Source organism: Propithecus coquereli, unplaced genomic scaffold (genome assembly GCF_000956105.1).
Source record: "Propithecus coquereli isolate 6110/MARCELLA unplaced genomic scaffold, Pcoq_1.0 Scaffold29, whole genome shotgun sequence".
Classification (NCBI taxonomy): domain Eukaryota; kingdom Metazoa; phylum Chordata; class Mammalia; order Primates; family Indriidae; genus Propithecus; species Propithecus coquereli.
Genome location: NW_012148507.1, coordinates 1,917,328 through 1,943,990, shown reverse-complemented (window position 1 = coordinate 1,943,990; position 26,663 = coordinate 1,917,328). Strand labels below are relative to the sequence as shown.

Here is a 26,663-nt window from a genome sequence, read left to right as displayed (position 1 = left end):
GTTACTGGAAAGCTAAAATTTATCTATGCTGTAAGTGACTTGGAGAAGGGGAGTTGCTTTGATGAAAAGACCCATTTCCCCCTTCTTGGATAAAAATCCAAGGTTTGGTTTCTACTTGATGTCAGAAAGAGGACCAGTACACCAATGACCCTAGCACTCCCGTGCCCACCAAGAACTGCTCAGAGTTCCGAGGTTCCGAGAACCTTTTACAGTCTACCGCCCCTTCTGGAAGTCCTTTCAAGGCACCATAAGGACTCGGAGGCCTTGTCTTCGGGGGAAAGGAGGGGAAAGGATGCGTGAGGGAGGGGGGCAAAAAGACTCCTACCGTCTAACTAGGAGAGCGACCTGGAGTCAGTCCTGGCTTCACGCAGTCCAAAATGCTAGAGGTGTGCTCAACAAACATCAGCAAATGACAACAATTCCAAAGAACACTCAGCTAGTGAGGCCAGAGCGAGAACAGCCCAGGTGACCCCCCGGGACACCAGGGGACCATCACGGGGCTGGAGCCCTTGGGGCTTAGTGTTTCCGCAGCCAGAGGCAAAGTCAAGGCAGTGAGCTTGGCTCCTGATAGGGCGGCTGGTTCTGAGCTCAGGACCAGCGTCTCTCTGGCAGGTTTGCACACGGCTGTTTGGTTTGGTTTGGTTTTGAATGCTGGTGAACGGCTGAGAAAGCAACTGCAGCTGGGACTGCTGAAGAAAGGCCTAGGTCGACTTCTCCGTCGTCTCTGCCATCATTACCTTTCTGCAAGAGCTGCTGCTCACACGCTTTGCTCTCGCTCCCCACGGCGGGAAGACTTGTCCTCCTTCAGCGCTTCCCCCACAGAGCAGCAGCGGGCTGGTCGTCAGTCCTTGCCCAGCCACGGGTAAGTCACGAGACCCAACGGAGTTAACACCATCCTTCTGGATTGAGTCGTCAGGTCCCAAAGCCAAATGCCTTGGCGTTTACAGCCAGCAGCGGCTGCCGTGCCTCGCGGTGGTACGCGCAGAACTGCAATCACGGATCTCGTCAGTTAATCAGCACCAAGGACATTACGATCCAGGAGGGCCGGGCGCCCCTCCTCCTGCCCCTCCACAGGGGGACACCAAGGGGCCTGCTGCTGGCCCCGGCTGGAGGCTCCTTGGCACGAGGCTTCCAGACAGACGGGTCCTGGGGACTGACAGACAGGACTGCAATCTTAGCTCCCTCTCATTGTAAAAATCAGACACAGAAAAATTGCACAATCAGGTGAAATGAGAAAGTGAAGGAGAAAGCAGCAGCCATGAACGAAGAGAAAGAAAAGGCAAAGAAAAAGACAGCCTTGAGAACCTGGGCTTCTAGAAGGCCCGGCACAGGGCAGGGGTGAGGACGCAAGGCAGCCTGAGGGAGAGAAAGAGAAAGAGTTTTGGCTTTATTGAGAATGGTTTACGGACGAAGAAGAGAAAGCCAGGAAGCAAGAAGGAGAAACCCCTCGCCGAAGACGGGTCTCTGCCGTTGAGACGGAGCACCACGGGCAGGAGGGCGGAGGCAGGGAGGGGCCCGGGCTCCTCGCCCCCTGCTGCGCCCCCACCAAGAGGATTCCTGTTCTCAGCACTTTGGCCTTAAGGAGACTTGAGTTTCTTAGTCCGTGGGGAGGTTCCATTCTCTGCCTTCACCACTCCATTTTCGTGGTAACCTGGGAGGTGGAGAGAGACAAACACGCGTGGCGTTTCTGCGGGACTGAAGCAGCAGTGGGGAGGTGGGGACAAGCCAGAGGGACACTGGGCCACAGCTTCCCACAGCAAAGGAAGACCAGCAGACAGCTCCCGGTCGGTTCCTGCTTTCCCCAGTGTCTTGGACAAGCGGCCCTGTTTGAGGAGCTTGGGCTCTGTCCTTCAGCAGGAGGGGCCTGGGGGCGGCACCCAGGAAAACTGAGGAACAGGCACGGGCCTGCCCGCCCAGGCCTGAGGCTGGGGCTGCACGCTCGCTGAGCTCACTCAGAGCTGCCAGGATCCCCAGTTCCTCTTGGGCCCCTGCAGGGCACCAGCCCATTTCAGTAACTCCCAGGAACGGTGGCAACAGAAGGGACAGCTACAAGAGGCTGTAGGGACAAGGTCTTACTCTGATGCCTGACACTCATTTGGCAGAAAAACTGTGCTCTCTTTCCATTGTTGTTAAAAATACCTCCGCGTGCTTTCTCAAAGTCAAAGAGGTACATGTGGCTGCAGCCTCATGCCCTGTACCTCCCCCGGCAGCCAGGCCCGACTCCTGGTCACACCCAGCTGCGCACGTGTCTGATTCAGACACACATGAGCCCTTGCCAAGCAGGTGGCTGCCTGGAGAAAGGCAGGTGAGTCAAAAGACAGAGCCTGGTGCAGACAGGCCCCCAGGCGGGACAGACAGCGCAGGGCTGGCAGTGCCTGGGCACTTGGTGGGGGGAGGTGCGTGCAGGGGCCAGAGGAGAAGTGGGCGTCCCAGCCCTGCTGCCCACCTAGCCCTGCAGCACCGAGAGTCGTTCCTGAAGACAGAGGAGGAGCCAGCAGGCTGGGAGGCAGGGGCAGGCTGGGATGTGGAGCAAAGGGCAGGTGAGGACAGAGCTGCGTGCAGCACAGAGAAAGGCGCCGCCAGCAGCAGCAGCAGCAGAACCTGGCCGGGCTCCAGAAGCCACCCTGAGGACACGTTTCCCGCCAGAGCTCCCCACCCAGCCACTGCCCTGCCCCCGCAGTGGCCAGGGCTCCCAGCAGAGTTAGGGCCAGTCCCGCCCACAGTCTGTCCCTGGCCCACACCCAGCCACGTGCCAGTCAGGGAGCCAAGAGCCCCAGGCCCAGGAAGGAGCTGGGACTGGGACGGAGGAGCCCGCAGGACTGGTCTGGGGAGCAGCGGAGGAGCCGGGCCTGGCTCCTCCCCACCCGTCGCAGACAGACCTCGCCTGGCCCTGCTCTCTGCCAAGGGCCCTGGCACTCACCACATTCCCTCTTGATGAGCCTGGCTGGTAGTCTGGGGGCAGCTGGGACTCTCCGCTTGGCGCTCTGCTCGTTCCAGTATTCCCGCCAGTGCCGCAGCTGGGAGTGGATGAAGCGCCACATGAGCCAGGCCTGGGCAGCACACACCAGCAGCAGCACGCACAGCCTGTGGGGTGAGGGCAGAGAGGCGGGCTTGAGGACGGGCTCACAGCCTTGGGACGGGGGCCGGGGACCAGGGCCAGGGACCCTGCCGCTCCTATGGGCCTCACCGCCACCATCACCAGGAAGAGCGTGAGCTTCCGTCAGTCTCCAGCTCTAGCACACTTCAGGTGTGGGGAAGTGACGGGCCAGGGAGACGCGAAGGAAGCGGTGACACATGCGTCCAGCTCCGCGTCACGCTTCTCCCATGCCTAGGGAGAGGTCCGTGGCTATGTCTCCTTTGTGTCCACGGCACAGAACAAAGCTGAGGTGAGCCTCACAGATATTAGTGGAATTTAAATGGACTGAATTATGATGTAGCTGAAATAATTCCTGAAGACTGGCTTCTCACCTAGCATGTCACTTAAAAGCAGAACAACCCCAGACAAATCACCTTCCCGGGCCTGCGGGCTCATAGAAACACCACGGCTTCCCCACTGTCTTCCTCTCCAGGAAGGGAGGCCACTGGCCAAGCCACTGGAACATGGTTTTAAAGAGCCCACGTGTGGCTGTAATGCTCAGCTGAGGCACTGGGTGTGACACCTTGGTGTGCCATGAAGCACTGGACAAGTGTAAAGGAATTCGCACTGGGACCAGCCCCGACTGCAGTCCGAGCACACCAGGGCCAGAAGTGAAGATGGTTTTGAAGGAAGAAGGCTGGTACCTTCTCGGGCCTCGTGTCCAGAGATTTCCAGCCAACCATCAACATGTGGGAGACTCAAGCGTCTGCCACCTCCTGACCTTCTGCGGAAGTTGTGCCAAGTTCAGGAGGCTCCGGGCATGCTCAGGGAGCCCTGACTAACCACCTCGGGCTTCTGCCCAACTCACCGGCAAAGCAAAGTGTTGAAGTTCCCTTTCTCGGGGTCAAAGGCCTGGTTTTCCATGCGAGCCAGTCCGAAGCCGATGGCCAGCACGGCGAGGGTGAGGATGAAGAGGCGGGTGACTCCAAACACGGCAGCCCAGGCATTGAATCTGCTCAACGGCAGGAGAGAAACGTCAGCCTTTAGGGCCCTTGGAGGAAACTTCACCCACTTCAGAAGGGACCCCAAGTGGGAAGAGGATTCAAGGGTGGCCTAGGAGGGTGCGTGAGGGATGAGATAGCTAGAATACCATGCTCCAGGAAAAAAAAATAACCTTAGGGCGCCGCCTGCAGGTAAGCGGGCAGCGTGCACCCAGGGAGGGACCCTCTGACCCTCCAGGCCTCTTGCAGCCCCACTTACAGCTTCTCGTTGTTTTCATCTGCGAAGTAGAAGAGTCGAGCCATGTGGAAGAGGAACTCGGTAGAGTACTGCAGCAACAGCAAGATCAGGCCCAGGCGGCTCAGGCTGGGGGGAAAAGACTAGCCTTACACTCCCCGCAAGATGCCCTGCAGGGCAGAGGCCACTGCATCTGGGCTCAGGCTGTCCCCTGTGCCTGGGCTCTGCTTTCCACTCCCACTTTCCCTGGCTGGCCCTGCGTCATCCTTTAGGGTTCAGTTTGGCTGTCACACCCTTAAGAATTTGCCTAATACGACCCGCTGGCCTTTTCCCTGTCCTGTCTGGGTCAGGTGCTCCTGCTTGTTCCCATAGTGAACCTGGCTTAGGCTCTTCGCCCTGCTTAGCACTCTGCACTCATCGCCTAGGCTGGAACCAAGCACAGAAAATTGCTCACGGCAAGTCTTCTGAGCTTGGAATATAGAAATACGAAGTGTTCCTGCTGTCCGACTGTTCACTATGCACGTCTGCAGAGACAAGAGGGACACGGAGAAGCAGGAAGCACTCCTATGTAGTCCTGCTCGTACACTCGCCCCTGGTCGTCATCACACTCTGCTGGGGTGACAGCGGAGCCTGGCTTCTCTAGACTCATTCTGCACGTGACACATGAGCGTCCCACACAAGGGCAGAGCTGGCACCACTACGCAGCCTTCGACCCTCAAAGACCCATGTGGGACTGATGCTGCTATAGGCCTCCAGAGACGGGGACCAGAGCCGAGCACTCCCTCCCTTCCTGCCTCTGTTAATCCAAGTCAGTCACACTCCCAGGACGCCCGCTCTGAGAACCTAGGAGACAAGTGCCACCGATCTCCAGGCACTTTAGCAAAAAGTTATATATAGGAAGTTCTCAAAATGCCAGTCAGGAGAAAATCAAGTACAAGGTGTTCCCCTATGCCACGTGGATAAAGCCCAGGAAAAGTCCGAGTTATCAGTGACATAGCTCATTCATCAATATGATTCTTTTCATGAGAGAGACTTTCAAGGCCAAACTCTATAGCAACTCTTTGCACTTCTAGAACCACCAAGAAGCAAATTACTCTCCATTTCATCATAAACCAAAGGGAAGGGAATTCCAGAGTCACAAGCTCTAGCAGCATCTGCCACTGGACACCGTGAGGCGGGAGCCAGCTTGGGGACGCCTGCAACCCGCAAAGCCGTGATTCAGAGCCCAACATCCATCGGAAGTCTTCTCTGGCTCTCTCTCGGGTTAACAAAGTCACCCTTCTGGGTTCCCACAGCAGGTGACAGACACCTGCTTACCACACTAAACTGTCCTTACCTACCGTCTCGCCCCCTAGGCTGAGAATGAACCACTGAAGGTAAGGGAATCATCCGTCCCTGTTTTCCCAAGTCTTAGCATGGTACTCAGCACACACAGGGTGCCCAATAAATGCCTGCTAATTAAATGTGTGCATAGCTGCATGGACCTAAAAAGGCAAGGAAATCTGGCTGGCTCCAGGTCTCACTCACTTTAAGAGGTATGCTCCAGCTATGTGGACCAGGTACAGGCAGATATACTGGAGCTGGCGGGGGATTTCCTCCTGGAAACAAGAGAAACACACGGTAAACTTGCTCATGCCCCAGCTGGAGATGCGGGAATAGAGGGGAGGTGCAGGGGTGCGACAGAAGGCTGAGCCAGCCTACCCTCCGCAGGGCTGGGCGGCTGTAACACACAGCCCCATGTCACACCATGCACCAGGCCACTGAAAATTCCAAGGGCATTCAGGTCCACTCCTGAATTCCAGCAGCTTCGGGTCTGGTGTCAGAGGGCGAGGATTGGGTTGAGAAAGAAGAGACAGGCACTGGGGAAGAGGGCTTTGGAAATAATTCAGAGGGAAACTATAAAAAAGTTTTTTTAAAGACTGTAGGAATGGCAAAAACCTCCATCTAGAAGATGAGAGTTAGATTTCCCCCAGAGCCACGTGTCTGGTGGAGGCAGCAGGCAAGAGACTGACCCTGGTGGCCTGCTCTCACGGGGTCGACGTGGCTTTGACCCAACGCCCCGCAACACGCTCCCATCACAACCTGACACTCGGTGCTTCCAGAGGAAAGGGAGGGGAGGAACCACGGGGGACAGCAGGAGGGGAGTGGAGACGAATGTCCTCCCAGCGTGGGAAGGAGACGTGAGCACTCACCTTCCGTACCTTCTGGAAGTACAGCTCAGGCAGCGCGTGCAGCCAGTAGGCCAGCTGGCACAGGTAGAAAAACTTCACCTGGAAGCTGGAGACGGGGGGCGAGTCACAGGGGCAGGATAGAGAAAAGTGCCGAGCACAAGAGGGAAAGGCACAGGCCACTCTGTGTGTGGCGAGCTGGGCCAGGAGTGAGGGAGTGAGCCCGGCAATCACCCACCCTGAGCCGGGGACGCTGGCTTCCCCCCGGCCTGTGCCCTTGTCCACATACAAGACCAGTTGAAGGGACATAGAAAGTCCATGGGTAGAAACAAAAATGGCTAAAAGAGTGCAGAGAAGGGCTTCTTCAACCTCCAGGAGGGAGCCGATTACAGAGCTCTGTCGACAGAGATGGCGGCCACGGAATATGCTAACCAACGAATGGCTCTGAGTAGCTACGGAAAATCTCACTCAGAGCAGCATCCTTTGCTATTGTTGCTCTTAAAGGTCTCAGAAAGGCAAAGGGTGGCCTCCTGAGGGAGATGGGCCCAGGTGTCACCCTCCTGGCATGCTGGTAGCGCCGAGAGAGGCCGGGGAGGGACGCTGCCTCTGACAGGGCATCGGCCATGGCTGGCCGGAGGGAAGACGTGTGTGAACGTGAGTGGGCTGCCGAGAAGGTACGAAGCCCCGAGAACTTTATGGAGACGTTCTGCTTCTGTATCTGTCTCATGCGGTTTAGAGATCTCTGTGGCAGGAGTTAGTACAGATGACATTTCATCTGGGGCTTCTCCGGTCAAGCATGCTGGGAGGACGTGGCTCCCAGACAAGTCTACCATCCACGACACCTTGCCCCACTAGGCTCAGGGAATGATCCGGTCCACATGCCAGCTGGCCCACCGTGTTCTGGCCACATTCTGGGATGGGAAGATAGTGGACCAGCTCGTTCCTCCCTGGGGACTGAGTCATGAGAGTACTCACGGGAGGTACACATGCGGGTAGTCTTCCCAGAGGCTTCTCGGGTTTGTTAAGTATCCTTCCTGTAGTGGGGAAGAAGAGCGACCACTCAGAGACGTGGACGTGAGACCCACAGGGGCCCTGGGACCGGTCTGCAGGTCAGGGACACACCCAGCCCCCACCTGCTGGAAAGAGAAAGGAACAGGAAATGTGAAAATGAAGGACCCCTCTGTGTGGGACCCCCTGGTACTTGGCTAGTTTCTTTATTGCAGAGTCATGCTGGAGTAGGAAGAGCCGTGCTCTGGGGTCAGAAGACCTGTCTGAATATGAGTCCAACACTTATCAGGTGCATCCTCTGAGCACGGCAATTAGTCTCCCTAAGCTTCAGTTGGCTCATCTATAAAATGAGGATAAAATTCCTACCGTCACAGAGTTATTGCTGGAAATAAATGTGATAGTTTATGTGACAATGTCTAGTACTGTGCCTGGCATGCAGGCGCTCAGGAAATGCTTGAAGGATGTATAAGCAAGTAGACTCAAGAATCATCACCCATTGGAGAAATGAAAGGCTGAGTTTGGCTTTTCACATTACTATGAATAAAAGGAGTCGCAGGGCCCCACGGCCTCACTGTGCATCTGGACTCTGACACCTATCACACCGCATCATTATTGCCGGCCGCCTCCATTACGCTGCAGGTTCCTTCCCGCTAGTGTCTTGTCCTGCCCGGCCTTAGATCTCTAGTATCTAGCGCAGCGCCTTGGACAGGGTGAGGGAGGTAACCTAAAAACCCTCCCATCACAAAACATCTAGAAATGCTAGATGGAATCCAACAAATATTCTTTTAAATGCAAAGCTAGCTCACAATAAGAAAGGGAAACCCCCTGGGGCCCAAAGGAATAGAAGCTAAAAGCCAGAGCAGTAAGGTGACACTGTAGCGGCCAGGAAGGCGCTACTCCTGGGGCCAGGGTTTTTGTGCCCATGTGGGAACAGAAGATGATGCCTTGGGTGGTAGAACCTGAGACCTTGTATAAAATCAGGACTCTTGAAAGGCTATACAATCTTGGAGACAGGGTAGACTAGAAAGTGTTTGCTGATGGACACAGGAGAATGAAGATGTTTCCTCAGCCTGGGCTCAGGATGAAAACAAAATCATTTACCTTAAAAATCAGCAACCTCAGGTTCACCCAGAGTTTGGAGTTCACCTGTATACCACCTGTGTGGTCCAGGAACCAGAAAGCTAAGAAATTAGTATTAATAGTGTTGTGGGCCGGTGTTACCCTAGGGACACACCCTCATCCAGATGTATAGGATTCCCACAGATAATACTTTGCTAAAGATGAATTTACAATCCAAGATTACAAAACATAGGAAGACACAATCCACCACAACCAAGATCAGCTGACACTACAAGAGTCCAGTAAAAATTTGTTGGTTGAATGGATGAATGAATGATGAATGCTTTAGGCAACTTCTCTCTTACGAAGAAAGGGCTCTTATTTGTTACTTGGAGAAGGCAGAGGTTAGATTAGTATGACCTCATTTTGAGAAATAGGAACTAGCACTCTGGGAGGCCGAGGTGGGTGGATCGCTCAAGGTCAGGAGTTCGAGACCAGCCTGAGCAAGAGCAAGACCCTGTCTCTACTAAAAATAGAAAGGAATTATCTGGACAACTAAAAATATATATATAGAAAAAATTAGCCAGGCATGGTGGCGCATGCCTGTAGTCCCAGCTACAGGCCTGTAGTCCAGCTGGGAGGCTGAGGCAGTAAGAATCTCTTGGGCCCAGGAGTTTGAGGTTGCTATGAGCTAGGCTGACGCCACAGCACTCTAGCCCAGGCAACAGAGTGAAACTCTGTCTCAAAAAAAAAAAAAAAAAAGAAATAGGGAAATGAAGGAATTGACAGGAAAGATCTCCTGAAAGGAGACGGCTTTCCAGTAGCACAGCTGAAATCTGAGCTGGGCCACCAATCTCCTGGTCCAATAACTTCAGGCCAGGTTGCTTCAGTAAATCAGAAAATCAACGGAGGTGGTGGCTTTGATGAAAAGCCTGAGAACCTCACATGGCCACACTGTGGTTAAGGGCAGGGGTTTTGCAGTACTCAGGAGAAGACCAACACATCTTAGTGAGCAGTCTAAGTTATTGCCTACTGGATCTTTCAGTTTTATTTCCAAGTGAAGGCTGATCCACCCACCTTAGAGTCACTAAATGACCTTTGACATGTAAGTATGCATTTTGGGTATAGTCCACAGTCCAAATCCCATAACCCTCGGCTTCCATCAGCACAATGACCTAACTGATGGGTTCAGACACAGCATAGTCATGGAAACTTAGATTGGAAGGAAAAGGTGTCAACTTCAAACCCATATGGCCTCATTTCTGGGCTCACAAGCCCCGCCCTCCTCCCTTGGTCGCACATAGATGAAGGTGCAGAGGTGGAAGACTCCGGCGGTGGCGCTAGTGGTAGCGGTGAGCTCCTCCAAACACGCTGCTATTTATCTCTGCCTTCCCCCTGCCACTCACACGCCTGTCTCTATCGGATCTCTGGCTCTAGGCTACCTCATTCCAGGGAAGTCAGAGAGGCGAGAATGTCTCCTCCTAGAGGAAGCAGCAACGTAGTTTAGCACAAAAAATGGTACTTCTGGGACCGAGGTGGGAGAGGAATTTCTGCCAAAAAAAGACAGTCCAAGAGAAGCAGTACCGAGAAAAATTGAAAGCCCAGATAATCTTGTGATTTTAAACAGGAACAGTCCTCGGTTTGGCCTCTTTACTTAGGAGACAAAGAGGTCAGAACTTGGAAGCCAGTAAGCAAAGAAAACTCCCCAGAAAAATGCTGCCTGCTTGCGAATGTCCAGTCCGCTGGGACTGGGGGAGGTGGGGGCGGAGGGGGAGCGCGGGGGAGCCAGAGGAAAAGTGACTCACTGCTCCGAGAACAGCCTTTTCCAGACCTCTGTCCAGGCAGCTGTCTTTGGGCAGATCAGGGCTGGGACACCCTGAGCTCAGGCATGCAAAGCCCCTGAGTTCACAGGGGGCCGAGTGTGGCCCAGGGAGTACCTGTAACCCACCCCAAATCCCACCCACCAACAGGCCTCCGCAGACGGTGCGGAGGAGCTTTTGAAATCCTTTGTTCTCTTCTGATTCTACAAATCGACCCACGAGCTCAGCAAGGCCTCCACAAGCTGGAAACATCCCTCCTGTTTCCCCAGCAGCCTTCTTTTCTGGTGCAGGAACAAAGAGAACCACAAAACCGGCAGAATTCAGACATAACACAGCCAGCTGCTACCTAGATTCAGACACACCTTATATCATCCGTCCATCAAAAACAACCACGCACTAAAAAATCTGCTTTAAAGCAACTAGTCTGTTGGTAGAAACCAGTCCTCATACAAGGACCGAGCATTAAAGACTGTTCCTCTATTGGGTTCTCACAGAGCAGTGGATTTTAGCTTCCAAAATATGAAGTCAGACATCTCAAGGAAGTCAAACAGGGGAGACCAAAAGCTCGCCCACCCTGCTGTCTCCAGTGGAGATTTTTTTCCCCCTAAACAATGAATACTAGATCAAAGATAGATCAAAAGTTGGAAGTTGACATTCTTACAAAACTATTGGTTGGTCCAGCCACACTCCTCCCATCACTCTACCTGTGTATATACAGAGAGAAACATCTGAATCAAACACCAAAATAAAACTGGTATTTCTGGTGGGAGGGATTTGGGGTAGATGTTTGCTTTTTTTTTTTTTTTTTAACTTCTCTGTACTGCTAGCTTTTTAAAAAAATGATCATCTATGATGTTTATAAAAATAATTCATTACTTAAAAAACTGTTAAAGGTTGAAGAAAGAAGATACATTTGCAGTTCATTCATTCTCACAGCAAACATTTAGTGAGCACTTAGTACAAGCCAGGCATCGTCCTAGGGATACAGCAGCGAGCACGGTGCCTGCGAGCCTCAGGGTCTCCTGGGAGAGACAGACACAGGGCATATGCACACGAACAGGAAACACACCAGTAATGGGTGCAGTGCAGAACATGCAAATGGGGGCGTTCTCTGAGGAGGTGACGTGTAGGTGGAGACTTGGATGGCAAGAAGGAACTGGCCAGCCATAGGACGTCAGGAGACGGAGCGCCTGAGCAGAGGATCCACCAGTGCAAAGCCCAGGAGGCATGGACGGCCAGGAGTATTAGAGGAGCAGAGGTAGGAACGGGGGCTGCAGCCAGCGAGGTGAGATAGCAAGGCTGGCAGGGCCCAGACAGCGAGCGAGGAGGAAAAAGTGATTTCGGCTATTAAGCCAGGAAATGTGTGATTTTATTTATGTTTTAAAAAGCTCCATCTGGCTGAGCAGAAAATGGACTGGGGTGGGAGGGTGCAAGAGTGGAAACAGCCTCCTTCTGCAAAAAAGATATTCAGTGGCCCAGGCAAGAGATGCTGGTGGCTTGGACTGAGGGTCAGGGTTTCTCAGCCTTGGCACTACGGACACCTGGGGCCAAGTCATGCTTTGTTGTGGGGGTTGTCCTATGCATTATAGGACATTTAGTAGCATTCCAGCCTCTCCGCACTAGATGACAGTAGCATAGTGCCAAATGTCCCCTGGGTGGCAAAATCTCCCCAGGTGGAGGGCCACTGGGCTAGGGGAAACAGCACAGGCAGAAAGCAGCAGGCAGATGCTCAATGTGTTTCGGAGGCAGAGCTGCCAGGACCCGCTGATGAACGGACTGCGGGGGAGAGAAATAGGAATCATGAAACATTTGCATTAACAGAAAAATATGTGTTTTTAAAAAAAATCAGCCATTTTTACTCGTTTTCCAGAACTCCCTCTCTTTTTCTCCAACCACTTTCCTCCCAGGCAGAATGGTTCAGCTGGATGAGGTGAGGACGAGGAGTTAAATGGTGAGATCGGGAGCTGGTGTCACTGGAGCTTCCGGGGGTCCCTTGGTATCTGTTTCCTGTCCCGTATGTCGAGTGGGGAACGGGCTCTCCCCAGAGTGAAAGACTGTTATGCGCTTCCTGAGGAAGGCCCACGTGCTCCCAGCCAACTCGCATCATCACCGCCAAGTCCTTGAAGGACGGAGCAGTTCGCGTTTCCCACCCTGGAAGGGGTGTTAAGTCACTTGGCTCTGGCTCCAAGTCTGGTCGCCATGTGTCACAGCTGGGGAGGAATGTCCAGGGGCGAGGGTGAAGGGTAACAGTGACTCAGAGACGAGGAATGCTTCCCCTGCAAGCTCATTTAGATGTCGCTGGCATCCTGAGGCCATTCTGCCTCGGAGCAGCTTAGGTCTCCCGAGGTGGGAATGAGCCTGAGCTCAGGGGTCGGGAGAGTCTGAAACCCAGAAGTACAGAGCCGGTGAGCGCCCCCGGTGGCAGGGGCAGCACTCACACCCTGTAAGTCCGCCCCCCGGGACGTGCAGCAAGGTAGCCCTGTTTGAGAGGACAGAAGTCTAGGTCCCTCATTTTAAATTCCTCGTGTTCTGCTTAGGAAAACTGTTCTGCGATAAAATGATAATAGGAATAAGAGCAATATCCAAAAGGCCAGGCTGACTCCTGCTTTCAGAATATGAACTCAACGTTCAGCTCTGGAGACAGACAGTTCCTCATGATGAGAGAACTCGTCACTGTCACTGAGCAAAGACGAAGGAGGTGAGGGGTCTGTGGAGGGCAGAGAAGGGAATCTCAAAGAGGTCAAGGGGTTGCCGAATTCTCCAAGCCCAGGGCCTAGCTTTCTCCCGGGACCAGGTTACAGAAGAGCAGTGCTCCAGGTGGGGCTGAGTGCTCATTAAACACTTGCTAGCACGACAGGCAGGGTCTTGTTACAGCGAACCCCAAAGGACTGTCCACATTCCTTTGTACAAAGGAATTTTGCTGTATCAAAGGTTGCCTGACATAAGAGTCCTATTGTGTAGAAAGGGAAGGTAGACAAATCGTCTGGTCCTGCAGGCATTTGTTGGAGCGGCAGTGACGCTCACAGGGTTTGATGTGTGGACAGGGCACGGCTGGCCTTATTTATGGAAGGCCAAAGTAGTAAAACAGAACGTGCGCTGGATTGGAACCAGACCCTCCGAGTGCAGGCTACCCTTGCTACCTCCAAACCAGGTGACCGTGGGCACACTGCAAAATTTCAGCTTGGAACTCTTCCATCTATAACATGCGTTAACAGAATGAATCGAACGTTTATCTCACGGTATAGTGATTATAGAAAGGACCTGTAAAACAATACAGTGTCATGTAGATGCAGGGTATCGTTACTGCAGTATCACATAATAATTATAGCAAGTGTTTACTGTTGGACAAGACGACTCTCTCTAGCTATAAAGTGGCATCTACACCATTTGGCCTCTCACTGCAATACCATGAGGATACAAAAATAAGTTTCCAGTTCTAAGAAACTGAAGGGTCTAAGAAACTTGCTCCTTGCTCTTTTTTTTTCCCGCTAAGCCTTCCCCAGTCATTTTATCCGCAATCCAAGAGAGACCTGCCTCTCGGTTTGGGCTCCCCCACCCCTTCAGCAGCCTGGCGGACCACTCACCGTCACCACCACGTAGAAGCACCAAATCACCGAGCTGAGATGAAAGACGACCAGCTGTCCAGATTCATTGAACTTGCTGTGTTTGACCTTGGAGAGATGAAGCCGTTTGCTGATTTTCTAAAGAACAGAGAAAACCCCTTATGTTAATGTATGAATATATCCATGGTGGGCAGATTTCAAGCTACTGTTTTCTCCCCACAAAGGGGCTGAACATCATTAGAAGGCTGAAGCCAGCCATAATCGAAGTTATTTAATGTACGCCTACTGTGTGCATACAGAACTTAGTTTAAGGCAAGCATTTTAAAAAAGCGGCAAGAAGAGTATCTTTAGCCTATGTGTAAAGAAAACATCCCCCAATCATGCTGTGTGTGACAGACCCATAAGGACACTGTCTCATCATATTTCCGACAGCTTTTTCCTCGTGTAGTAAGTCCTGCTGCCCATGTGCTGTTTAGAGAAAGCTGAGAGAGGGGACAGAAACTAAAGTGTGGTGAGGGAAGTCCAGTCAACAGGACCAACCAGGGGATGCAAACTAAGGGGCCACACGGCCTCAGGGCTGCAGTTTCCTCCAAGGCAAGGTCCTCCACCCAAGGGATCTCCCCAGCTTCGGGTTTCAGAATCCAGACGGGTCACTTACGTCCAAAATGTACTCCTGAACCACGGCGTGCAAGATGATGGTAATGAAGATGTAGAACAAGATCGTGACCAGGTCCTTCGGGCCGTAGTGGTAGTGTACAGTCTCACCATCTGTGGAGGTAATCAGAGTCCCGTCAGCCTCCCTGGAGTGTGGGGAGCAGAAGATGCTACCACATGCTTCCCATCTGCTGTAGCCCCACACGTAGAAGAAGGCTTCTGCCCCAGAATCCTGTCCGACCTCTGGTCCTCTTCCTCGGGAAGTACCAACGGGGAGGCTGAGGAGAAGCCAATGCACCGCCATACCATGATGACTGCGTGGCTCCCGAGCCTGGGCAGGACAGCACAGTGGTTAGGAGCCGGGAGTTGGAGACAACCAGTCGCCATCACTCCCTGACTGTGCGATGGTGGATAAGTGACTAACTTCTCTGAGCCTCAATTTCCTCCCCTGTAAAATGGGATTATAGTTACATTTCACCGAGGAGGCACAGCGTGGGGGTTAAGAGTGTGGACCCAAAGCCGGACTGCCTGCATTTGTATCCCAGCTCCGTCCTTTACTTCCTGTGTGACCTTGGGGCACCTCTACGTGTGACCTCTCTGTACCTCAGTTTCCTCATCCGAGTTCCTGTATCGTAGGGTTATTGTGAAAATTAGATGAATTAATAAACATAAAATGCTTAGAACAGGGTCTGGCACATAGTAAGTATTTGCTATGATTTTTGTTGTCGGGCTATTGTCAGGATTAAATGAGATAACGTGTTTATCACAGCGTCTATAACTTTACAGTAAGCATGCAAGAAATGGTGGTGTATTACAAGAGTATTTAATATTATAGTAATAAATTAGACAATCCCAGATATAAAAATCTCACAACCCTCTACTGCTGCTGCCTCCTTCTCCACGGACAGAGGGGAACCCGCACCCCGTTCTGGTTAGCAGGCGGCAGGCTGCAGGGCTGCAGGAGCCTGGCAGACGCCCGCCTGGGCCTGGGCTGCTCTGCAAACCCACCCCATCCCGCGGAGGCACACTGGCTGCCTTTCCAGCTGTGCTGCACTCGTCCTGAGTCACACACGCATGAGTCATCTCTTTGCTGGGATGCGTTTACCAGAAGGTAGGCCAGGGGTGGTTTGTTTCAGGGTGGCCAGGGAACAAAGTGCAGCTGACTGGGTCACTCTGGGAGTCACCCCTCACCTCAGCCTCCCTGGACATGGAGACTGTGAGTGTGGGCGCGGTGGTGAGGGGGTAGGAGGAGGTGGGAAGGACAGAGAGAACAGGAACTTTGAAACCAGACAGACTTTCCTTTTTCCTCCCCCTCCTCCTTTCCACAAAGACCTACTCTGCGGGAGGCCCTCCGCTAACTGTTGAAACAGGGAGATCAAGGACCGGCCCCTGGCTGTAAAGCACACAGCACAGCAGGGAGACTAACAGACTAGGATTACACCACAGACAGGCACGAGCCCCCCAGAGGTGAGCACATCGAGCCGGCAGATGCAGCCTGACTCCGGCTGTGCAGGAGGTGCTGGGTGACGGGCCAGGGTGGACAGGCTGGCATTGGAACCAGGGAGAGGCAGGGCAGTCGGGGGCATCCTGGGCAGAGCAGGCAGCATCCGCGCAGGATGCAGGGAATGGGGCTGGGGTGCTGGGGTTGGCCGGGCAGGTAGTTGTGGCAAGCGACGAGGCTGCTGCTAATGGCATTGTGAGCCACATGGAAGGGTGTGGACTGTATCCTGAAGGCAATGTGGAAACATCGAAGAACTCAAATTAAACAGGATAATGATGAAATCCGTGTTTTGGAAAGTTCATTCTGGCAGCAGTGGGCACACCTGGAGGTGAGGATGCCAGTTAGGAAGCCAGCCCCGTGAGCCGGGTGAGGAACTGCAGGGCCCACACTGAGGCGGCGGGGAGGAGGGCTGTCGGTGCTCAGAACTGGCGACAGACAGACCCACCGGGACCCACCAAAGGGCTGAGATCTGGGAGGAGAAGACAGGAAGGTGAGGAGAAGAGACGTGGGACCCAGCCTCCGACTCTGCTCTACCGCCTGTGAAGCTGGGATACTTTCCTTGCTTTCTTCATAAAAGAGGATCAAAGGAGACTAATTAGATGGTAGCATATTTTGAACCTATAAAATAACTAAACACACGCAAAGTTTCATCATCAAGACCATCATCATTAGGCAAAATGGGATGTGGACTCAACCAAACGAGCACGGTCCAAAAATCGTGAAGTAACACCTGTCAAGACCTTAGGTTATCCATTTTAAAGCCCTTTGAAGGTCACCTGCCATTTTTTAGCCAAGATACTATGGAGTCCAAAGAGATGTGACCATAGCCTTAGGTCCTTCTCGAAATAAGAACAAATGAATAAATCCATTTTGGTTCCTTCGCTATTGAGTGCAGCACGCACGTGTGTTCATCAGCCAACAAACATGTGCAAGGTTCTGTGTTGGGGCTGGGGAGATGGCCGTGAGCCATGCCGGCCTGCCTGTAGCTCAGCAGGTCCACATCAAATCCTTGTCTACTTAAAACCAGTGGCCAAAGAATTACAGCTCAACAACAAAAAACCAAACAACCCAATTAAAACATGGGCAAAGGTCTTGCATGGACATTTCTCCAAAGAAGAAATCAAATGGCCAATAAGGAAATGGAAAGATGCTAATCATGAGGCAGATACAAATCAAAACCACAATGATGTATCTCCTCGCACCCATCAGGATGGCTACAATTAAAGAAAAAAAACCCTGTTACAGAGGATGTGGAGACCTGGAGCCTCTGTGCATTGTTGGTGGGAATGTAAAATGGTACAGCCACTATGTAAAACAGTATGCTGGTTCCTCAAAACCTTAAAAATGGAATTACCATATAATCCAGCAATTCTACTTCTGGGTATATACTCAAAAGAATTGAAAGCAGGATCTCAGGGAGATATTTGTACATCCACATTTGCAGCAGCACTGTCCACAACTGCCAAAAGGCGGAAGCACCCCAGTGTACACAGACCGATGAACAAACCAAACGTGGTCTATACACACAATGGAATATTATTCAGCCTTAAAAGGAAGGAAATTCTGACATACACTACATGAACCTTGATAAGGACATGATGCTAAGTGAAATGAGTCATTCGCAAAAAGACAAATACCAAATGATTCCACCTACATGAGTTACCTAGAGCAGTCAAATGTATAGAGACAGAAAGTGGAAGGGTGGTTGCCAGGGGCTGGGGTCAGGGGAAATGGAGAATTGCCATTTAACGGGTACTAAGTTTTCAGTTTTGCAGGACAGAGAAAGTACAGGAGGTTGGTTGTACAATAATGTGAATGTACTTAACACTACTGAACTATACACTTCCAGTGGTTGAGATGGTAAATCTTATGTTATATGTATTTTATCGCAATTTTAAAAATGACACCAAAAAACCAGCACCCGGGGATGACAATGCTCTGAAGTGCACCTGAAGTGAAGTGAAGGCTGGGTGGGGGTGCAGGGAGGTTGGGGGCCTACAGAGGCAGGAGGTCAGGAAGGGCCTTACAGGTCACGGCAAGACACATGGAATGTGTCATAAAGGCAGTGAAAGCTACAGGAGGACTTTGGTCACATATTTATAAAGATCTCTCTTCCTGCCACACGGGGAAGGGATTAGAGGGGCAAGGGTGGAAGCCGGGAGAGCAGTTAGGAGGTGCCTGTGGGTGTTCCAGGCGAGGTGGGGGTGGGGGGTGCCCTGCCCCAGGACGGTGGCAGAGGGAAGGGGAGAGATAAATGCATCCGGCGGATTTGGGTGAGACAATCAGAAGACCCAGGACTGGCTGCGGGCGTGATTCTCAAGTTCTTTCTGTAACCTTCTGTGTATTCTGTAGCCCTCCTTCAGAGTTTCGGCATGCTTCAACACGCATTATCTTGTTTGATGACTGTAAACATCTTATGAGATAAGCAAGGAAAGTGGATGAGGAAACAGTTCAGAGAGCTAAGCGACAGGGTCCGTTTCTGAGGTTTCCCAGTTTCTGGTGCCCCATCCCAGCCACCAAATGCCACCTCGAGGTCATCAGCTCTCCCCATCCCACCCCATCACAGCTTCATTACTGGTAATATGCCACTCTTCTGATCTCTTTCTCCTATAATCGTGACGAACATCATCGTACACAAACACTCAAAAGCTGAGCTCCGATTTACACAAATTATCTCTACTGCTTTCCCCCTCTTCTGCTATCTTCCTACTTTGGATCACAGTAGGCAAGGAAATTGGCACAGCCCTTTCTGTTTTGCATAGAGCTATGGACTTCTGTGTTCTTCTAGGCACCTATAAACAAAAATCACTGAGGCTTATCATTTTTTTTTTCTTTTTAAACTGTTGGTTGCTCACCAATTCCTATAAAAACCCTCTCACTACCCAAGTTAGAGCTCCTCCTCCTTACGGATCACACCTGTCTTGCATGGACCTTCAAAAAGAACAGCAATAGTTTGGCAATAACCTATTACAATTGCTTAGAAGCTAAGTTCAGCATGTCTCTGGGCAATTAGACCAGAGAGGTGACTCAGACTGCGAGTCACAGCAAAATGCCTACAGGGACAGGTGGGTAACACACGTGAGCCCAGGGGTCCAGGTGCTTTAAGATATATCCTTTCGATGCAGAATTAAGCAGGTAATATTCTTCACTTCCACAAGGAAATACGCTTTCAATTGTATGCTGCCCTCGTGGTCTACTTTTCACATCTCCACTTTGAGAGAGAAACAAGTTCAAGAAATATCCACTTTCCGGCCAGGCGCGGTGGCTCACGCCTGTAATCCTAGCACTCTGGGAGGCCGAGGCGGGTGGATTGTTTGAGCTCAGGAGTTTGAGACCAGCCTGAGCAAGAGCGAGACCCCCACCTCTACTAAAATTAGAAAGAAATTAATCGGCCAACTAAAAATATATAGAAAAAATTAGCCGGGCATGGTGGCGCGTGCTTGTAGTCCCAGCTACTCGGGAGGCTGAGGGAGAAGGATTGCTTGAGCCCAGGAGTTTGAGGTTGCTGTGAGCTAGGCTGACGCCACGACACTCACTCTAGCCTGGGCAACAGAGTGAGACTCTGTCTCAAAAAAAAAAAAGAAATATCCACTTTCCTTTTAATCTTACTAAAAGAAATACGACAGTTAAAACTGGGATAAACAGTGAATGACAAGTGGCTTCAGTGTCAGGGACACACTAGAGGTAAAAAACAACTGTGGAAAACTCCTGAGTGTGCATATCCTGTAGGGTTGAGGGAGGGAGTGGGGAAGCTGCTTCTCAGCCACTGTGGCCCCAGGAGAGGTGCAGCCCAGTGCGGCCAGATGCCTGGTATTTCAAAAGCAAAAAGAAATCTTTACACAAAATCATCTGATTCTAAAATGTGGGTGACTAATTCAAAATTTGTAAATACCCTGTGTGGGCCAACACCAAAGTGGCCAAAGAAAACATATGTGCAGGCCAACTCTGACCACGAGCCACCAGTTTGCAACCTCCAACCTACATGACCCCTGACACCTTTCCAACACCAATATTCCAGGAGTCTTCTTCCGATACAGCCCCATGGAGCATGTCCACGTGCTCTAGTGTAGGAATGATTCTAGCTTTGGAAGAAAACACCTTCAATAATGACCTGCCCAGTGTAGACGGGCTATCCCACCTCTCATCAAAAGTGACCCTTGCTTTGCGTATCTGTGATTACAGTTTAAAAAGAGACCTGGGGGAAAAAAAAAAATAAAAAGAAGCCCGGAATAATTAATAAGAGCGTTTGGTTGTTTTGACAACCTCAGTTAGCAGCTGTCCCTTTTTGGGAGTCACATTCTCCTTGACCTCTGTTTTGTTTCCTATGACTAATAGATATTTTCCTGTTTCCTTTTGATGTCACCTGTAAGCAGCTTCTCCTGTCTGCCTTTGCATTTTCCAACCTTGTCCGGATACTACTGTGTAGTCTCTGACCTCCTCTGCATGCCCTGAGCCAGTGTCCACTCGTTAGTGCCATCCCATCTGCTCTGAGGACTCATTAGAGTTTGGGGCATCTGCCCGTGAAGCTTCCTCCTTTGTCCGAAAAACTTGCTATTTAAAGAGCATCACTGTACTCCTTGGACCCTTCTATCTCTCCCAGTTTCCTTCCTAATTCCTGCAAATCTGGATTTGTAAAATTTACTTCTATTGGTTTCTGTGCTTACAGCCAACTCTGTTTTCACATTATTTTGATGCTTTTACACTATATATAAATCCAGAACTTAGATATGAAAAAACCAGCATAAACAAAATCAAGAGGCAAATGATCACCTGGGGGAAAACATTTATGATTCAGATCAGAGACAAAGGGCTAATCTTGCTAATATGTAAAAAGCTCCTACAATTTGAGGATAAAAAGGTTTTTAAAAATTTTGCAGAAAAATGGGCAAAGGCTATAAACAGATAATTCGCAGAAAAAAGAAACACAGATGGCCCTTATACATTTAAAAAGATGCTCAGCTTTTCACAGAAGAAAAATGCAAATTAAAACTACACTGAAATACCATTTTATACCTATCAGATGGGAAAAAATCCAAGGCTTGACAATATACTCCTGCTGCGGCTGTGTGGGGAAACAGACTCTCTCTTACACGCTGCTGGTGGGAATGCAAAACAGTACCACCTCTTTGGAGGGCAATCTGGCAATTTCTATTGCGATTACAAATGCACCAATCCTTTGAGGCAGCAATTCTATTTCCAGGAATTTATCCTGTAGCTAGTACCTACCACTATCAAAATGACACGTGTACAAGGTTATGCACTACAGCGCTGCTTTTCCAGAGTAAACTAACGGAAACAACCCAAGATGTTTTCATCTATAGGAAACTGGTAAATAAATTGTCATTATAATACACCAGGGTTACTCAACATGTGGCCAAGGACCAGCGGCATCAGCGTCACCCGTGAGCTTAGAAATGCACATTCCTGGGCCCTACCCAGACCTACTAGATGAGACACGTGGAGTAGGGGACCCAGGAATCCGGGTAACACCACCTCCAGATGATTCTGACCCTGCTAAAACTTTAAAAGCACTGATGTAAACAATGGAGCTGCTTAAAAATCAAGAAATGAAATCAAGCAAGGGTAAAACTCATCGGGGGACTCAGAAATAAGAACAGTGGCATCTCTGAGGGGGGCACTGACTGGAGGAGCTCGGGGAAGCTGCGGTGCTGTACCTCGATCCGGGCTTTGGCTGCCTGAGTATGCACATATGTAAAAGTTCACCAATGTGTGCGCTTGACTGCATGTGTTATACCTCAATACCTGAAAAAATGATGCCTTCTACATATTGATATGAAATAACGTCCAGGATACATTATTTAGTGGAAATGAGGCAAGGTACCGAAGAGAACATACAGCATTCCACCTCTTATGTAAGAAAGGGAGGGAAAGAAAAATTTGCGCTTGTATTTCCATAAAGCAACACTGGAAGGGCAAGTAAGAAATTCCGAAAGGGACCCAGGAGACAATAATGATCGCCCACAGAGGCAGAGGTGTGAAGGGAAGGAAGGACAGGGTGGGAACAAGACTCTCACTCCGTAGCCACAGCCTGGAAGGGGCATGAAGAAGCCGGGAAGCGGGAAATGCTATTATCTTGGTCTAGGTTCACCTTGATCTAGGTTAGATCTGTACAATATATCTGGTTTTGTACACATTTATATTTGCAGCATGTGAGTGTATTTTCTATTCAAAAAATAACTTTTTAAATAAATAAATCTTCAAATTCTTCCTGCTTTGGATAAATAAAATAAAGTGGTGTCTTCTCCACCTTGTTCATCTGTTTTTTTTTTTCCCATGGGGGTATATGAAAGATAGGAAGCTCATTTCTGGAGCAGCTACTTGCCTATCATGTGACCCTGGGCCTCTCTGCCTCAGTTACCCCTTCTAGACAATGGGGATAAAACCATCCACCTTTCCCTCACAAAGCTGTAAGAATAAAATAGATAAGTGACTAATAAGCTATAAAGTGCTGTGCAAATAGATGAACTCATTATGACTGTCTCTAGCAGAAAGGATCAGAAGCTAAAGGAAGAGAAGAGTCACTTGCTCTGGGCCATGCACTGCTCTGAGCAAGTCTCGCAGTGACATCATTTACTCCTCCCAGTGATCCTGGTATTATCCCTGTTTACTGACAGGGCAGCTGAGGCTCAGAGACAAGCAGTCCCTGTGCTCCCAGGACGTGAAGCTAGTTAGGAATAGGCCAGGGCTCTACCACACTGCTGATGCCAGAAGCCATGCCCATCGTCTCCCCACCAGGCCTCTCTGCTTCCTGATTCTCCTTCAAACCACACAGAGGATGCATTTGTTAAACCCTGAAGGCCTGCCCTACTCCCTGAGGTGGCCGGGAAAAGACAGGCCTAGGACCAGTATGGGGCAAGCAGCCTCAAAGGGCAGCATTGTGACCTCCAGCCCTGCCCCATCTCCCCAGGACACTTCCTCTCTGGCCTCCCGACCTGGAAGACACGGCCAGTGGCACTTTGACTACAAGCACCATCACGGTTCTCAGACACATGAGTGTGCACGCACACTCTGTTATGGGTTTAATTGTTCACACCCCCCCAAAAAAAGATATGTTGGAGCCCTAACCCCCAGTACCTGACAATGTGATCTTATTTGAGGATAGAGTCTTTATAGAGATAAATTAAACTGAGGTCGTGAGGGTGGGACCTGTTCCAATATGACCGGTGGCCTTATAAAAAGGAAGAAATTTGGACACAGAGACAGAAACACACAGAAGGGGAGACACAGGGAGAAGCCGGCTATCCACAAGCTGAAGAGAGAGACCTAGAAGAGATCCTTCCCTCACAGCCTCAGAAGGAACCAATGCTGCTGACTCCTTGATGTCAGATTTCTGGCCTCCAGAACTGTGAGACAACACATTTCTGTTGTTTAAGCCACCCGGCGTGTGGCACTTCGTTGTGGCAGCCCTACCACATTAACACACACACCGAGAGAATTAAAGATAGAAGTGACGGACCTTCAGAGTTACCGTCTTAACCATTTAATGCACGTTTTGGAATCCATTTTCTCCAGTTTTACAGAAAGGCAGAAAGATAAAAGATATTTTTATGATGTAAAAAGATGTAGCAAAGATGAGAAAAGAGTTAGAGAGAATTTGGTAAGAGAAGCTCCTAGCTTCTGAACTGTTTTCATGAGGCACCACTCCTTTTCATAAGGCTGTAACCCTCCCTGTGGCCTTGAAGAAAGAAATAGAACAAGAATTCCTAGAAGCCAGGTGCATACTACAGACTCCACTGTCATTTACAAATCTGTAGCTTCTCCGTGGAACGTGCCTGAGGCATAACGCATGCATGCAGGAAGGGAAGAAGGCTTACAGCTGGGGCAAGGCGTGAACTTGTTTTTTTATTATTCTTTGAGAGCCACAGAGGAAAAATAATCCCTCAGGGATCAAATGCAAGGAAAAAGGAAAAAAAAAATCTAAAATTAGGGCTTTTTTTTACTTGTCTAAATATAACCATTTCAGCAAATCCATTGTTAAATTAAAGACAAAAAATTATTTCAGTGAGAACAACTGATTAGAAAAAAAATGATCCTAGCTAGATAGGAGGAGAAAAGATTTGATTTGGTGAAGTTCAAGTAAAAAGGTGGGGTAGGGCCAGCAGAGGGGGAGGAGCAAGACGATTCGCCAGGAGGAGAGACTGGGCAGAAACGGGGCTCAGCCCCACGGTTTGAAGACATGGGTGTGTGGGCTCTGGCTGCTGTTCCCGCTAATCGCAGGCTTCCCGCGGGGCAACGATGAGCCACAGCAACTCCATGGTTCTGCTCATTCAGGCTTCTAGAAGCTCCACACCAAATGGGATAAATTCCCTGGGGCATGACTGGGAATTACATAAAGCCAAGCTGCAGCTGGCAGGGGACGCTTCTAGGTTGCATGGATGTGCTCAGTTTGTGAACACATACATCGATTCATTGAGCTGAACACTCAGGATCTGTCCACCTGCTGCACATCAGTTGCACTTCCTAAGTTTAGTAAGTTTTAGTTGTTTTTTTTTTTTTTTTTTTTTGAGACAGAGTCTCACTCTGTTGCCTGGGATAGAGTCCATGGCTTCAGCCTAGCTCACAGCAACCTCAAACTCCTGGGCTCAAGCAATCCTCCTGCCTCAGCCTCCCGAGTAGCTGGGACTACAGGCATGCACCACCATGCCCGGCTAATTTTTTCTATATATATATTTTTAGTTGTCCAGATCATTTCTTTCTATTTTTAGTAGAGACGGGGTCTCGCTCTTGCTCAGGCTGGTCTTGAACTCCTGACCTTGAGCGATCCACCCGCCTTGGCCACCCAGAGTAAGTTTTAGTTTTTGAAAACAAGTCCGGGACTGGCCTAGGTCAGAGGCTCCCCACTCTTTTTTAGATGGCCAACCAATATGCCAGGGACACGGAGGGCTTTGGTTTATTTTTCTCTTATTCTTACAGACAGGAGCCTTAGACCAAGGGACTCTTGGTGGCTGTTTGGCCCCACAGGGCCAGGGCAGAGCCAAGTTTCTGTCCCCCTGGCTGGGATCCCCTCGCCACACCCTTTATCCACCACCCTTTTGGCAAACTCAGCCTTTTTAAAGCTTTCTGGGCCCTGGTGCTGCATGGGGTGTGGGCAGCCCGACCCACCCTTTGCCCTTACTGCTGCATCCTCAGAAACATCAATCGACTCTTCAAGCCACAGGTCCCTTGGCTGTAAAAGGATCAGGCCAGACTAGATAAGTGTCAAGTCTCCTTCAGCTGCATGGGCCACAGCTCCAGGTCAGGTAGCTTTCATCTGTAATTGAGTACGGCTTCCATCTCCAGAGCCACTGTTGCCCACCTGTCTTTTCCTTTCCTTGTCCCCCATGAGCTCATCTTACAAACAGGGGCTCAGTTTGATATGTGATGCCAATCTTTCAAGTATATGATACAAGCAGGAGACAACACTAATTCCTGTCGACCAGTAAAGGGAACAAGAACCACTTTGAGCCCTGGACAAAAGCCTTTGGCTGAATGAGGCTTTAAAACCATCTGTCTGAGACTGTTTATATGGGCAGCATGTCTCATCCTAGAAGGGGCTGTGAGAACAATGGCCGAGCTATGGTGTAGGAGGTTCCCAGGCTTTTCATCTCTGGCTGCAAAATCCAACAAAGCAGATGGCAGTAATAAAATCAACTGGGATTCACAGAGCCAGGGGATGGATCCTTGTCACCTTTGATCACTGCAAAACAGACCCTTCTCTTGAAGAGGTCCCTCAACCTCAGCCTCTAGGTGGACAGCAACAGGCGACGTCAGGAACGTTCAGATTTAGGAACATCAACGCTACCTTGTCGTCTTACGAACATGTACATGACCTCTTAGGGAGCTGCAGACCCAGCTGGAAACCAGCTCTACCCAGTGCAACTCCCCACCTCCTCCCACACCTCCCCAGACCAAATATTTATAGAAAACCAAAACTGGAAGAGGACAGAAAGATGCAAATGTGTTACTGGGTTTAGGGTTTCCTGATCTTACCTTTGAGGTTACAAGCACAGGATTATTTGAAAGCCTAACTGGAACTTTTCACCCACCTAACGTAAAGCTGTGCTTCTCGAGCTTTGATAGGCACAGGAATCACCTGAGGATCTTGCTAAAATGTAGGTTTTGACGTAGGAGGTGTGTGGCGGGGCCCGAGAGCCTCTAGTTCTAACAGGTTCCCAGGTGCTGCCAATGGCGTTGGTCTCTGGAAAATGAGTAGCAAGCACTTTGGAGGACGACTAGAGCTTCCCGTCTCAGGAACCGTGGGAGTACAGGCAGTGGCTATCACTCTCAATTTTGCAGATGGTGGATGGAGACCCAGATGTTAAGTAGCTTTGCCCAATACAAATTAGTAGCCCCCAAATCCTTGTAAATAAATGCTTAGCCCATTTGGGCTCACCTGTTCCAAACCAGAAAGGAAGTCAGCAGGCCTTGAGTCTGCCTGTGGGAAGAATCAAGCTTCCATCATTTTCTGACCTTGTATAGTCTATGTATTGCTGACCCTAATACTAGATACTTTGTGCTATTTTTTTTTTTTTTTTTTTGAGACAGAGTCTCACTGTGTTGCCCGGGCTAGAGTGCCAT

The 26,663-nt window shown here is 50.3% G+C and overlaps 1 protein-coding gene across 1 annotated transcript in view; it reads right to left on the bottom strand.

Annotated features, from left to right (window-relative positions):
- Positions 1 to 1,357: 1,357 nt before the first annotated feature.
- TRAM2 (translocation associated membrane protein 2) overlaps positions 1,358 to 26,663 on the bottom strand; it is a 71,287-nt gene continuing 45,981 nt past the window's right edge. The window contains exons 3-11 of the mRNA XM_012648609.1: positions 14,589 to 14,698; positions 13,952 to 14,068; positions 7,456 to 7,514; positions 6,505 to 6,589; positions 5,840 to 5,910; positions 4,337 to 4,441; positions 3,945 to 4,088; positions 2,921 to 3,084; positions 1,358 to 1,651 (exon numbers count right to left, since the gene is read on the bottom strand). Of these exons, the coding sequence (XP_012504063.1) occupies positions 1,578 to 1,651; positions 2,921 to 3,084; positions 3,945 to 4,088; positions 4,337 to 4,441; positions 5,840 to 5,910; positions 6,505 to 6,589; positions 7,456 to 7,514; positions 13,952 to 14,068; positions 14,589 to 14,698 (929 nt within the window). The 3' untranslated portion in view covers positions 1,358 to 1,577. The remainder of the gene's footprint in view (positions 1,652 to 2,920; positions 3,085 to 3,944; positions 4,089 to 4,336; positions 4,442 to 5,839; positions 5,911 to 6,504; positions 6,590 to 7,455; positions 7,515 to 13,951; positions 14,069 to 14,588; positions 14,699 to 26,663) is intronic.